We start from the raw sequence: 14707 nt of genomic DNA on the forward strand, positions 1-14707 counted from the left end.
CAATTCTGAGATCACTGTAGCCCTTTTAATCTAGCAATTTCATTGAGGTACAAGTGGTTTCTTGATTGTTTAAACAGTGAAAATAGATGATATGAGAAAATCTAAATCCTAATTATTGTAGGAATAACAGACTAAATTTCCAGAATTGTAGGTCTCTTTTCGAACGAGATAGAGCTGTGGGTGAAAGCTTCCTTGGGGGTAAATTCTGAGTGAGCACTACTAAAAGTACAGGAAGTGTCTCTAAATGGCCTTAGGCCTAGAGTGATTCTCAGACAATTGGAATACGAGGCCTAAAATTGCTGGGTACTGGAGCAATTAGGGTACCGTGTCTGCCATTCTATTGATTTCATTGATTTGTGTGTTGGGTCAGGCCAATGCCCCTGGCTCTCTCACCCCTGAGGGTGTGGTTTGGAAGGACAACTTTTCCTCAAGAAAAGAGTGTTACCCCCCCCCGCATCCAATGTAGAGCCATTGATTGTTTTGTAAGGACCCTAGGTCCCCTATGAGGAGGATGGTAGCCATGCATTTATTTCATCTTATTTTTCTAAGAGACATTATTGTACACAATAAACTTAAGTGCTTCATGAACTCACTAAACTGTTCAGTAACTATGTAATGAGTGTAAGCCCCATACGGGGCATCTCGACAGTGCTAGGGACTGAGTTATTAACAAATCAGATGTACTTACCATCACTGGTTATCCCATCACTACTCCAAAGAGCAGATTTGGGTATACTTTGTCATTAAGGGCTTTTCCTGTTTGACAGATTAAAATCATAGTGCAAACCTTTGAGAATAAATTCACAGGATATTGTGTTTTGCATTTCAAGGGAATGTTACAGCATTAACATTTTATTCTTAAAACCCAACACCGAAAAAGACACAGTTTATTGGAGCTGGACAGTTGACTTGGTGGTTGAGAGCACTGGCTGTCTTCTAGAGTACCTAGGTTCAATTCCCAGCATCCACATGACTGCTTACCATTGCCTGTAACTCCAGTTCTAGGGTATTGATGAATACATGTGGTGAACAGGCACATATGCAGAAAGAATACTCTTATATGCACAAAAAATACTAATGAAAACCCACTCCTTTTTTGTTATTTTCGTTTATGTGTATGCATCTGTACCAGTGAAAGCCACTGGTATACAGGTACCTGAGGAGGTCAGCAGAGGGCATCAGATCATTTGGAGTTGGAATTACATGCTATGAATTTGCTGGGGGCTGTAGGGCCTCTGAAAAAGAACAAGGATTTTTCACTGCTGAGCCACCTCTGCAGCCTACCCTTCCACCCTTTCCACCCTTCCTTCTTTCCTTTCTTCCTTCATTCTGTCTCTCACAATTTTGAAAAATCTCTCTCTCTCTCTCTCTCTCTCTCTCTCTCTCTCTCTCTCTCTCTCTCTCTCTCTCTCTTTCTGTGTGTGTATGTATGTTAGCATGTGAGTTAGACAGAGCATTACTGTTATGACAGGTGTTGGCTTTCACACTCCATGTTGTTTGAGATGAGGTCCCTTTTGTAGTTGGAAGTTTTTCTCTGTTTTATCCGGTCCCAATGAACTAGTTTCTCTCCTACCTGCTGGGTTCCTACATCTGCTTATGAAATTACACTCTGAGGCTTAATATTAAATATAATTGTTTGGCCAATGGCTCAGGCATATTACTGGCTAGCTCTCTCTTATAAATTAACCTATTTCTATTAATCTGTATATTGCCATGGCTTACTGGCAATGCTCCAGTATGTTACTCCTTTATAAGCTACATGACGTTTCCCTGACTCCACCTTCCTTCTCTCCATAACTCTTTTTGGATTTCCTGCCTAGCTATTTTGTACCTGGCCATTGGTCAAAACAGCTTTATTCATCAACCAATAAAAGCAACCCATATTTGCAGCATACAGGACATCCCATATCATCTCCCCCTTTCTGTCAAATTAAAAAAGGAAGATTTTAATTTTAACATAGTAAAATTACATATAACAAAACAGTATCAAGCAAGAATTACAGGTACAATATTTAGTCTATCTTCATTTGGCAAAATTAAAGACAATACTCTATCATCTATCTTTGTGAGTCTAAAGCTTTACATATAATTTATCTTTTATCATAACTAAGGAAAACTATAACTAAACTATCTGTCTTCAATTTCATCAAAGACCCCAGAAGGATATAATATTACCTAAGTAAACAGGAAGTGCATTGTAAGCAGCTTCAAAAATTCTAGAAACGACAAGAGACATCTAACTGCATGGACAGTCATCCAAAGTTCTTCTACATCCATCTTCAGCCTATAGGCTTAGAGTGTCTGGCAGACTTCTCAGTGAAGCAGGAAATTTGAAGATCTGTTCTGTCTTGTATCAGTTGCTTTCTTCTATGTCCTGCAGATGGTCTGGTTGTGTCCTCTGTGAAGCAGGAACCCTGAAGGACTATCCCATCTTACCTTGGCAAGTTTAGCTGTCACTCTCCTGTGGGTCCTGATGTCCAGTTCATACAGCATACCATCCAGCAGTCTGGGCAAGAACAGTTTCTTGCCCAAATGGCTAGTCCTGCCACACTGAAGGCAACTTCTATAACAAGTTCCTTTGATGCCCATCATCCTCTCTGAAATAATTGGTGCTTCCAGGAGCAGATGTGTTCCACTGTTGAGAAAAGTCTAAGTTCATAAAACATTTTTGAATGCCACATTCTGTAGGTCTTTGAAGTGTTTGAAGATTACCTATCCATCTGAAATATATCTCTATATCTAGAAAACCTAACTAACATGACTATAAGTTTGACCATTGTAGATGACTATCTATTGATATGTATTTCTTAATTATACATTATATTTTGAATGAACTGTATAAACATAATATGTTAAACTTATGTTATACTGTAGAAATATATACAGTATAATAAAATTGACCTTAAGTTTGTATCAATAAACCAAAATCCATACCAATGTAAAATATTCATTTCTGAATCATACCCCCTTTTTTTAGAGATTGTGACCATTAACCATTTATAATTGACCCCCTTTAAATGAAAACAAACATTTATAAATGATATTTTGGGAATTTGGGTGTAGTTTTCTATACTACTTGCTGTTGATTGGGGACACTGTTAATCTTATGGGGATCCTGAGAAAATGTAGAATTATGTTTAAATCTTGACTGTAGTAGTCTGTGAGGCTGCATTGTCTCAGCCATTTCCCTTAAACTGTTTTGGATGTTGGATCACCTGGGCCACTCCTTCGATCAAACTGTATTAGCCTGGAAGGAATCAACAGCTTTTCATCTTCTGTGAAAACAAAAGCAAAACCTCTTTTCCAACATATCCTTAGTGATCCAAATTTTGAAATCAAGATTCCTTTAAAATATATGTGTTGGTTTAGCTTAGTAGACCTCACAATCAAATTTCTCTGTAGTTAACTCATTAACAGTCAAATAATTTAAAGAAAATACAATCATATACATAATCTAGATTCTCTGTATATTCCATTTTTATGTGTCACTTTTTGCTATTTTCTTTTTAATATTCATTTTCTTTACTCCTTTAATCTATGACTGTATCTATTTTTTCTCTCCTGTAAACTAGAGATTTCTTTTTTTGTCTGAATCTGTTTTTATTGTGTATCTCTATCTTTTTTGTATATCTCTATTTTTTCTGACCATATATGCATTTAAAGTGCTAAGTGGCATGGTCGTGGAGGCCCCTGGATGCTGGCTCTGCCCTGCTTAGTCTTCCAACATGGCAGAGGTACATATCCCTGGCATACAAACGGACTTAGTGTGTCCATAACACAAAGAGGGATGCTCTCTCAGCCTGGACTCTTAGGGGAATGCCTGGACCCTACCCAGAGTGAAATGACAGACTCTAGATATCCCCTATGTGGAAGGAAATGGGGATAGAGTAGGAGGCTGGGGGAAAAGTGGGGGGGGGGTGCGGGAGGAAGGGAGGGAGAGGGAACTGGGATTGACATGTAAAACAAGCTATTTAAAATTAAAATACTAATAAAAAATAAAAAAAAGTACTGGGCTCACTGGAAGGTAGCGGTGCTCACCACCTCAACTCTTTGTCAGTATGGGTGAAAGCTAAATCTGCCATGCAGTGTGCTGCATGGCCTGGAAACTCTTTTGTGTACTGCAGTGGGAATCTGCCATGTTGTGCTCAAGCCCAAATGCAGTGTTGCCTGCTCATGGTGGCCTGCATGAGAGTCAGAACCAGGACTCAGCTCCCTATATGTGTTCCAGAACCAGCCCCCCCTTTTTAAGCTTTCTCTGGTCTTATTTGGAACTTTGAGAGTCCCACGTTGGCATGCCAGATGCAGTTGGAAGTTTTGCTCTGTCTCACCCAGTCCCATTGGACCAGTTTCTCTCCTGCCCACCGTGTCCCAGCATCTGCTTATAAAATAACACTCCGAGGCTTAATATTAAATATAATTGTTTGGCCTATGGCTCAGGCTTCTTATGGGTTAGTTCTACCTATAAATTAACACATTTCTAATAGTCTCTATTTTACCATGAGTCCTGTGGCTTGTTACCTCAGACCTTGCTTTCCTGGCAGCTACATGGCGTCTCCCCAACTCTGCCTTCCTTCTCTCCATAACTCTGTTTGGATTTCTGGGCTAGCTATATTTTGTCTGGCCATTGGTCAAAATATATTCGCAGTATTATACCGAAGGACATCCCATATCACGTTGGCCATGTATACCAGGGTAGCTGACCCTAGAAGTTTGGGGATTCTCTTGTCTCCACCTCCCGTGGCAGGCGAGATTGATCGAGGCAGGGCACAAACTCGCCAGGCAGACAGAGCTTAAGTAAGAAGTTTTATTAGAAAGGGGAGGGAGGGGGAAGGAAAGAGAAAAGAGGTAAAGAGACAGAGAGAGGGCAGAAAAGAAGAGGGAGACAGGAAAGTCCTGTCTGCCCCAGGGAACTGCAGGGAAGAGAGGCATGGGAAAGAACGTAAGAGGGCAGGGGTCTTTCTTTTAAAGGGTCCTTTGTACCTTTGTGCAGACTGGGCAACCATGGAACCCTGAGCTGACCAGGGTACTGCCTGAGTGCACTCTGCCAGCTGACAGGGGCAGGCCAGCATAATGCCTGAATCCTTAGACTATCTTTCTGTGTAGAAACTTCCTGTTACTTTATAACACTTGCTGGTAAATATCTGGAAAAACAATCGGTATGATAAGGCTATGCAATAAATGCAATAAAAATCTGTGTGTGGATTTTAGATATGCCATTTGTACTGTTCTCTGACACTTTGAAAAAAGTCACAGAATTCCAAATCTGAACTTCAAAACTAGCTCTTTGATGATTAGCTGTAGTTGTTTTCTGTGTGCATGTCAGTTCCCTTTGGTGGTGCTTCAGTCATGTGTCGGGTGGATCTTTGTAGAAGTCCTAAGATAATCCGTGAAATCAAAAGTGCTTTCGATCCTAGAGGAGAGTGCTCTAGCTCAGTAATAGAATGCTGACCTAGCTTGTGCAAGACTTTCATCTCTAGCACTGTTCAAAAATATGATATCGTTAGAACCAGCTTGATGGCATTCAAATTCCAGAATTTGAAAGGCCAAGGGAAGAGAATCATGAGTTCAAGGCCAGGTTGGCCTAAATAATGAGTTAAAGCATGGGGCCTAACAAACACACAAAGGAGCAATCGGAGAATACTCAGAATGCTGCCAGGCGTTTCCTATGGAACCCTTGTCTTAGAGTGGTACATCAGGACTTTTCTCCAGATGATTTCTTTCATTTAAAAAATAAACAATAGGTTTTCATTATTTTAAATTAAAATTATTCTCTCCTTTCCTCCCTTTAACCTCTTTCATGCGCACCCTTCCACCCCTAGGGAGGACTATTTCTCATGCTCTCAGAAGCTCTCAGTAGCCTGTCTTTCTTTGTCTAGGGGTGCTCTGGCATTTATTAGTGTATCTAGTATGTCAGATGATTCTAAAACTAGGCACAAGTCTTTACCAACTCAATCAAATTTAGTTATCTCCCAAAGCAAAGCTACAGCAGCAAGAAATACTTATGTGTATATTTTTTGGTGCTTATCGGTGAGGTGTGAGGATTTCCAAAGGTTTTCCTTTGTGGGTACGTAGGTTTAGAAACCTGTCATCTTTTTTCTCCTGTGTTTGAAAAGAAATTGGGAAACAAAATTTGGTAAAGGAAAAGGGATGTGTTTGCAGTCTATCCATCGGTAGGTAGGGATGTCTAATTTCCTCCTTATGTTACATGTGACTATCTTGCAATTCATAAGAAGTTATGAGAAAAGGGAAAATTTATAAGATATGCTTGGAAGAAGGGACCTGGATCCCAGGCTCTCTCAGGTTTTGGTTAGGATGTCATCTTTTTATTTAATTCCTAGCCAAAGTAAATAGAATCTTAGAGATACTTCATTTTGAAGGAGAAAAGAATCAAGGCCTTTGTGGTTCATAAGATCCCTGTCTGTACCCAGAATGCCAATGTTTACCAGCTTGGCAGAATTCTTTGTTCATTTCTGTGCTATAAGTTCATTCACATGGAGGGGAAAAAAAAGACAGCTGATGACCTGATAGCAGTAGGGAGGGGCATTCACATCCGTCCTAATCTTCTGCCCTGCCAAGTTTTCAGCATAAGATCAAGGTTAAAACATATGTGAAGCATGTGTTCTTTTGCATTATTATACTCATCAGCTGTCACTTGTCACTCATCTATTTCCAGTCCTTTGTGTTGTGGTTGTCCCTGGATTATCTTGTCTCAGACATCCTTTTATTTTACTCATAACTCCCACGTCTTCTTTTAAAGTTCTTACTGGTAAATAAACATTTGAAACTAGAAATTGTTAAGTTTACGTATTTTGTTTGGGTCTGAAATTTGGGTAGTCCCCATCTTTGTCCCATCCTGTTAAGTTCAGTTTGCCTGGGTTAATTTGTGTCTCTCCTTAACTTTCTCATAATCCTTATTCTGTTAGTATCACAGGCAGTCATTTTACTGGTCCAGGATATAGAGAAAGCACAACAGTATCCAGCTTGTGCTATTTGTAAGTGATTATAAAACTTCAGTTTGTTGACTACTTTTATTTCCTACTACTGAGAACTTCTATTTATTATTCTCCAATAGAGTTTATTTTTTTAATTGCCATGTGAAACAATGTCTTGAGGGCTGGTGACTTGAGTGGGTAAAAAAGAATTTACTAAGCGTCCAAACAGACAGTGTGAAAGTTAATTGAAATATACTTCAAGAAAGGCAAGTTCTGAGAGAGGATGTAGATGCGGGCATCTTGCTCTACTGAGGGAATGGGGATTTTTTAATAACAGTATAATAGTTAGCAGAGAGTTACTTGTTCTTATCTTGTGAGCCATGTGTAGGCATCCACTTGTGGGTAGATAGGTGGGCTTTTTAGTAGTTTAAGGAGTAAATATTATAGTGCTGTCTCTCTGGCTGTAATGAGTCCCCAAGTAGGTCCCAGCCCAGTTGCTAAAGTATGGGAATCTTGAGCCTTTTGTCCATTCATCCATGTAGTAGAGCAGTTTGGCCTTGTTATTGCAATCCTCCTGTCTCAGCTTACCAAGGGCTGCAATTGCAAGTGCACTAGTATTAGAGTCTCAGTTACACAAAATACTACTACCAGCTATACAGACGAACACAAAGGAATGGGGTGGGTATTTTGAGTAAAGGAAATTCCCACCAATGAGACTTAAGCCATCAAAATTTGGGTTTTATTGGAGTTAAGAATTACTCTTCTTGACAACACAGTCATGCTCATGTTTACTCCCTGCTACTGGGATGGGTCAGCTAGTGTTAAATCTTAAATGTGAAGTAAGTGTTTTCATGGTTTCTACTGCATGTCTAATGCTTCTATGCCCAAAGTAGCCACAGTAATTTCAAAGACTCTGATTCAATGTAAACCCCTTTCAGCTGAACTCCCACCTCCGTATACAGCCATTGCCAGTCCGGGAGCCAGTGGGGTTCCCGTGATCAACTGTCGCGTGTGCCAATCACTCATCAACTTGGATGGTAAACTTCACCAGCATGTGGTTAAGTGCACAGTTTGCAATGAAGCTACGGTAAGTGGCAATTTCCATTAAAAAGCATAGCTCACTAATGGATGTCTTGTTTCTAAAGGAAGTTCTTCAGTAGTGTCATTTAAGTGCCAATGTGGGCTGGGTACAAATATGGTGATCTGTCTCAGTTTTTCTTCTGCCTGTCTTTCTTTTATTATATAAGGATGCCTCTACAAGTTTAGGATAGCACCATCACATTTTTTTCTTGCTTAACTGTAACATCCTTTTGATGCTTTATGTATGATAGGCATTTATATTTCTCTTTAGTTTCTGTCCATCTTATTTTTGTGCAAATCTGCTGGGCTTTACTGCAGATTTCTAATAAATAGAAAACTGTTTATTTAATATCCATATAATGTCAGTATTCTTTTTCTTTGATTATAAATTTATTATTACCTTCTGTGCCAAACTGCTTATTTTCAAATAGCTTAGCATTTAATCCACTTGCTAGATATTAATGCAATGAAATTTTTAAATAATTGAAGGGCACTTTAAAAGAAACGGATCTTTGGGAAGAATAACTAAATCTTAGCAAAAAGTTTTTACAGTTTCAAATAGTACCTGGTAAGAGATGTATTATTTAGTTCATCTCTTTCCTTCTTGTATAGTTAGACTTTCATTTTTTTTTTCAGTCTCTTTTGGAATCTGCAGTTAAATATGAATTGAATTGAATTTTGATGTTTGTATTTTCTTCCTGTTTGGAAAACTGTGAAGAAGTCTGCTAGTGATCATTGTCTGTAAGAACCACAAATCATAGATCCTGGGCTTCCTATGTTTGATAGACAGTTGTAAACTAAACTCTAATTCATAAAGCAATGTATTTCATTGCAATTTTTTCCTGCAAAGAACAAAAATTTAGAGAAGTTTTTCATGATACACAGTCATAAGTATAAACTAGCTAGAGTGTAAGTTGATCGATGACTAATGAACTTAAGTAGGATCATCTTCTGTTGTGCTCTATGGAGACTTGGCAAGCAAATAAAAGTGGTTTGACATAAATACTAATTTTACAAGGCAGAGCTGTGATGCTTTCCTTGGATTTAATTATATCTTCTTCCATTCTGCTATATCTATCCATGTGTGTTTGAAATGGTGTCTGCCTTGGTTTGGGTTTTTATTGATGTGAAAAGATTCTATGACAATGGCAAGTCTTAAAGCACTTAATTGGGGGACTTGCTTATAGTCCATTATCATCATGACAGGGAGCAGGGAGTCATGCAGGCAGATGTGGTGCTGTAGAAATAGCTGAGTGTCCTATGTCTTGCAGGCAACAGGAAGTTGACTGACTGTCACACTGAGGGAAACTCAAGCAAAAGAGACCTCAGCGCCCACTCCCACAGTGATACACTTCCTCCAACAAGACCACACCTCCTAATAGTGCCAATCCCTTTGGGGGCCATTTTCTTTTCTTTCACACCACCCTAGTGTCTTTGTGTGCGCGCATGCGCATGTGTGGTACTTGTGCATGTGGAGGTCAGAGGAAGATTTAGGACGCCTTCCTCTATTACTCTTGGCCTTTTTCTTTTAAGGCAGGATCTCTTACTGAAGCAGAGGTTCAACCTTTCAGCTAGGCTGACTATCTGGCGACTCCTTTACTTACCTCTGACTGTCCCTGCACCTTCCAATGCTGGGGTTAAAGGTGTGATGTCTATCTTTTTATGTACATGTTGGGAATTCGAATTCAGATTCTCACGCTTGCACAGCATGAGAAGCAGAAGCAGTTGGATCTGAGTTCCCATGAGCCGTCTCCTCAGTTCTTTTAGGTACATCATCTTATTACATAGTTCAGGCTGCCCTCAAGGTCATCTGCCTCAGCTCCTGGGAGGTTTGGAATTGCAAGAATGTGTCGCCAAGGACACACACACACACGCGCACGCACACACACACACGCACACACACACACACACGCACGCACACACACACACACACACACGCACACACACACACGCACGCACGCACACACACACACACGCACACACGCACGCACACACACACGCACACACACACACACACGCACACTTTTTGAGGCTTTGTGTTTACTCTTTGGAAGTAAACAGAACAAAGTACGTCATTCATGTTGAAACCAAGTTTCTGAAGGTTCAGCAAACAGGATCTGTCAGTCAGTAATTCACTTGTACAGGACCAGTGCAGTTTGCTATAAGAAAAGGACTTTGGAGCCTAAAGGAAATTATGGTCATTCTTGTCATGATTCTTTCCTCTATGGAGTAATGAAACATAAGCAATCGTGGATGCACTAGATTAGCTAACTGCATGTAATCAGGCTGCCCTTTTCCTAGCTCTAACATTACAAATGAGGAAAAAAGTGAAAGGAAGTTTGGAGGAGTGACTTGACATGTGACTTGATAATGTCTCACTTGTCATTTGATTATAAACTTTTAAGTGAATTTTTATGAGGCACCTGGGAGTGGCTTCAGAGACTTCTAGATTGAAAATGTCAGAGATAATGAAGGAAATGGCTCAGGTCCATCAGAGCCATTCCTACACCCACTGTTTGTCCCCTACGGTGATCCTTTCCCAAGCACCTGAAATGTGGCCTCAGAGTCTTAGGAACCTGGTAAGTCTGTCGAGATTAAATGGCCTGGATCTGATTGTGGCCTGATAGTCTGAGGCTGACAGACTGGACGTCGAGTCCCTGTTTTCTCCTCAGTAACTGTGTCTTGGGGGACTTCATATTTTAAACTGTGATTTCCTCATGGTAAAATAATACCAATGTGTAGGATTGTTGTGGAAACAGGAATAAAATGTGCAGCATAGCTGTTAGCAAAGCAAATTTTACTATTATTGTTGTTGTTATTTGAGCAGGATCTCACTATAGCTCTGGCTGTCCTGGAGCTCACTATGTAGGCCAGGATGGCCTGGAACTTGTTAGAGATCTACCTGCTTCTGGCTTCTGAATGCTAGGATTAAAGGTACACGTGACCTTGCCCAACTAGGCAGCTTTATTTTGCCAAATAATAATTTTAAAGCCCATGCTTGGGCTGGAGAAATGGCTCAAAGGTTAAGAGCACTTGTTGCTCTCGCAGAGGAAGTGGGTTCAGTTCCCAGGGCCCCTTTGGCAGCTAACAATACTGTATTGTGTGTGACTCAAGTTCCAGATGGCTCGTTGCTCTTTTCTGGCCACGGCACTGCACACATGTCGTGCACAGACATACCTGCAGACAGAATAGCCATATATATAAAATAAAAATAAGTGAGTCTTCAAACAAAATAAAACAAAGAAAGTGCTCCAAGGCATGCCACTTCTCCCTTTCCCATGCAGACTAAATAGGAAATGACGAGGGGTGGCCCTGAGACTAGTGCTCAAAGTCTGACTTCGTTGCCTTGAGTTATAAGCGAAGGGACTGATGTCTAGAAGTGAGAAAGCAATAAAACGTGTGTGAAAAATCTTATCCATTGTCAAACATACATTTATGTCATGGTAAATTTTGAATAACATAAATAAGCCCAAACTCCGTTTTTCTGGGTGCTTTACGTTACAGATATGCATCTTTGATGTTTGTAAATGTTAAACATTCAGATTTAGTTACCTATTCACTGGACTCAGATTTAGTTAATAAATTATAGATTTTTTACTAACATTTATGTATTTCTATCACAGTTATTAAGTTAAAATATTTGTAATTCTTTTTTGTTTCTTAAAGGATAAAGTGTTAAAAATACTATGGTATGTATGGATGCTTCTCAGTTTCCCTGGGCTCTGTAACAGTATGCCCATAGGAAATATCTGGTACACCCATCATACCAAGCATTCCCTGTGGCCAGCACAGCATGCTCACTGTACAGTGTAGGTCGTTTGCCCTGCTCATCAAGGGGCTGAGAGCTGTAGCTTGCTGCTGATTACCAAGAACTTCTTCAGGGAATCTCATAATTCTTATTGCTAACCCTGAAAATGATGAAAAAAATCAATATTCTAAGTATTCTAAGTATGTGTTGCTGAACACAGACATCTTTCTTAACATCACCAAATAACTGAAAAACTGCAAGTGGGACTATTGTAATTTAAGGACTCGCTGCAGATAAACATGAAGCATTCCCAAATGCCCATCACCCTTATTCTACAAATGTTGACATTTATGCTATACATGCTTTTCTTTCAAATAGATTATACTGGTATAAATTTATACCAAAAATTAATGTTGACATACTACTGCTGTCTAATCTTTTTTACTTTTTCAGTTTTATTTATTTTCTTCTCCCCCCTCTCACACACACACACACACACACACACACACACACACACACACACACACACACAAACGCACATGGTCCTTTGGAAGAGTAGCTAGTGCTCCTAATACTGACCATCTCCCCAGCCCCTGTGTTATCTTAGGACCTAATTCATGTCCCCCAAACTGCCTCATTAGTGACTTAGGAAAGAAAATTTTCTACTTTAGAAGTAAAACCAGAATCACATATTGCATATTGTTACCATATCGCCTTAACATTCTTTTATCTGTAATTTGTTCTTTTTCGTCTTTTTATTGCTTTTATGTTTTGATCAATATAGGCAGGATATTTTCTAGGCTGTCCCCCAGTTCAAGCTGTCTCCCGTTTCCCGTGGCTTCAGGTCATGTGTTTTGGAAGGTGCGCCACAGAAGAGAGCTGTTCTTTTCAATGTGACTATTCAGTTTAGCAAGCTTAAGTTCTAATATTGCAAGGAGTGTTTTCTTCTATGCTATTTATTCTCACTTTAAATTTACTGTAAATTTTAAAAAAGTATACTACTACTTGGAACATTTGCAAGTTTCTAAGTTAGACATGGCATTGAAATTAATCACTTCTATTGAAGTTGAAGAAAAGATAGAATGAGCCCCCTTTCCTCTAAAGTTGCTTTTGTTGAGCATGGGCAGGAACAACAATAGTACAAGGATAGTTTCTCCCTACGTGGCCAGGTATGTGACCTAGTCTTGTGAACTTCAAGGAGAAACCAACCAGCATGCACAACTATTCCTACCTCCGCAAAGGTCAGCACAAACTCACTTTGAAATGGGTTCTTTACAATCAAATGCTCACAGACCCTGAATTTCAGAGTGCTTACCAGCCAGCATCTTCAGCATTTGAAACCATGTGCTGTGTGTGCACTCTTTCTTAGACTTCACCTTGGTAGCGCTGTGGGGCCTTCCAGTTTAAAGTAGCATTTCCTCCTTAAACACAATTTGTGACCGTTTGTATTTTGGTTGATTTCCTGTGTTTGCATTTTCTTCCATTATCTAGCCAATCAAAACCCCCCCAACAGGGAAGAAATATGTTAGATGCCCTTGTAATTGTCTCCTCATATGTAAGGACACATCTCGGCGAATAGGATGTCCGAGACCCAACTGGTAAGAGATAAAGATTCCTTCATTCATTCATTTGTTCATTCAACAAGTGTTTATTAAGGCTCATTATGTGCTAGACTTTGTTCCAGACAGTCTTTGGCCTCAGTCACTACAGAGCATGGAGTTTCTTATTATTGTTGTTAAAGAGATGGTAGACTTAGAACTTGGTAGTCAGAAGTATTTGTAGATTTGTAGGATATAATGTTGTTGAATGGACAATGGATGTTTTCTTTTCCTTATGTGGGTATTTAATGAACTATAATAAATCAGTGGCTCACTTAACTTACTTAAAAATAACTATTTAGCTTACCTTTGATATAATTAATTTTAACCCGGGGACTTTTTTTATTGTGTATCTTCTTGCATGCTATATATCTGTATAGTATATATAATTATATATAATAATGCCTGGAGTTGTTTGCCTATACCAAATGCCATTATGCATGTGCTGACATGCAAGTATATAAACACCTTCACCATTTTCTTTTCCTGAAACTTGTGTGGTCTTTTGACCATCAAATGCATCATCTGATGATAGACTGGAGAATAGAGAAGGAAACAAGGACCTCACTTGACTTTCATTCTATTTCCTAGTGAATAATTATCAAGGGATTCTAGTTTTTTTTCAGAGAAATTTGGTCTCAGCTCAGCACTTGGTACAGATGTATTTAATGTGGAAAATATTTTGTTCATTCAGTCTTATACCAAATTCAAACACAAGTTACCTGTGTTTAAGAAGAAAAAAAAATGACCTTTCTGATTTGAAGTTAAAAAATTTGGAAATGGCAGTTAAATGGTTCCCAAGGTCATTGATAAGAACTTTGTCATAATATGACTTATATTTGAAAACATATACTTTTTTCTTTACTTTTGAAGGATTATTGATAGTTTCTGTGATTGGGGTTCAGGGTTTGATAGCTGACTCAGTTAATTTACCTTACTGTACTCTGTTTCTGGCCATGTGTTTGGGGTTCAGGGTTTGATAGCTGACTCAGTTAATTTACCTTACTGTACTCTGTTTCTGGCCATGTGTTTGGGGTTCAGGGTTTGATAGCTGACTCAGTTAATTTACCTTACTGTACTCTGTTTCTGGCCATGTGTTGCAGTTTGCCCTCAGTCTGCTTGTGGGTTCATGATTTTGCTTGCTATTTCTTTCCACAGTCGACGCATAATTAACCTTGGCCCCGTAATGCTCATTTCTGAAGAACAACCGACTCAACCTGCATTGCCAATCCAGCCGGAAGGTACAAGGGTTGTGTGTGGGCACTGCGGAAACACATTCCTGGTAAGTAGCTGTATCTTGGTCATTAATCTGTAAATCTAGGTCATGATGTCATAGATTTGAGGACTGT

The 14707-nt window shown here is 39.4% G+C and overlaps 1 protein-coding gene across 1 annotated transcript in view; it reads left to right on the forward strand.

Moving 5' to 3' along the window:
• Pip4p2 (phosphatidylinositol-4,5-bisphosphate 4-phosphatase 2) overlaps positions 1-14707 on the forward strand; it is a 57745-nt gene that overhangs the window by 22541 nt on the left and 20497 nt on the right. Inside the window, exons 2-4 of the mRNA XM_005066822.4 lie at positions 7871-8019; positions 13252-13358; positions 14517-14640. Coding sequence (XP_005066879.1) covers positions 7871-8019; positions 13252-13358; positions 14517-14640 — 380 coding nt within the window. The remainder of the gene's footprint in view (positions 1-7870; positions 8020-13251; positions 13359-14516; positions 14641-14707) is intronic.

Source organism: Mesocricetus auratus, unplaced genomic scaffold (genome assembly GCF_017639785.1).
Source record: "Mesocricetus auratus isolate SY011 unplaced genomic scaffold, BCM_Maur_2.0 Super-Scaffold_6730, whole genome shotgun sequence".
NCBI classification, from domain to species: Eukaryota; Metazoa; Chordata; class Mammalia; order Rodentia; family Cricetidae; genus Mesocricetus; species Mesocricetus auratus.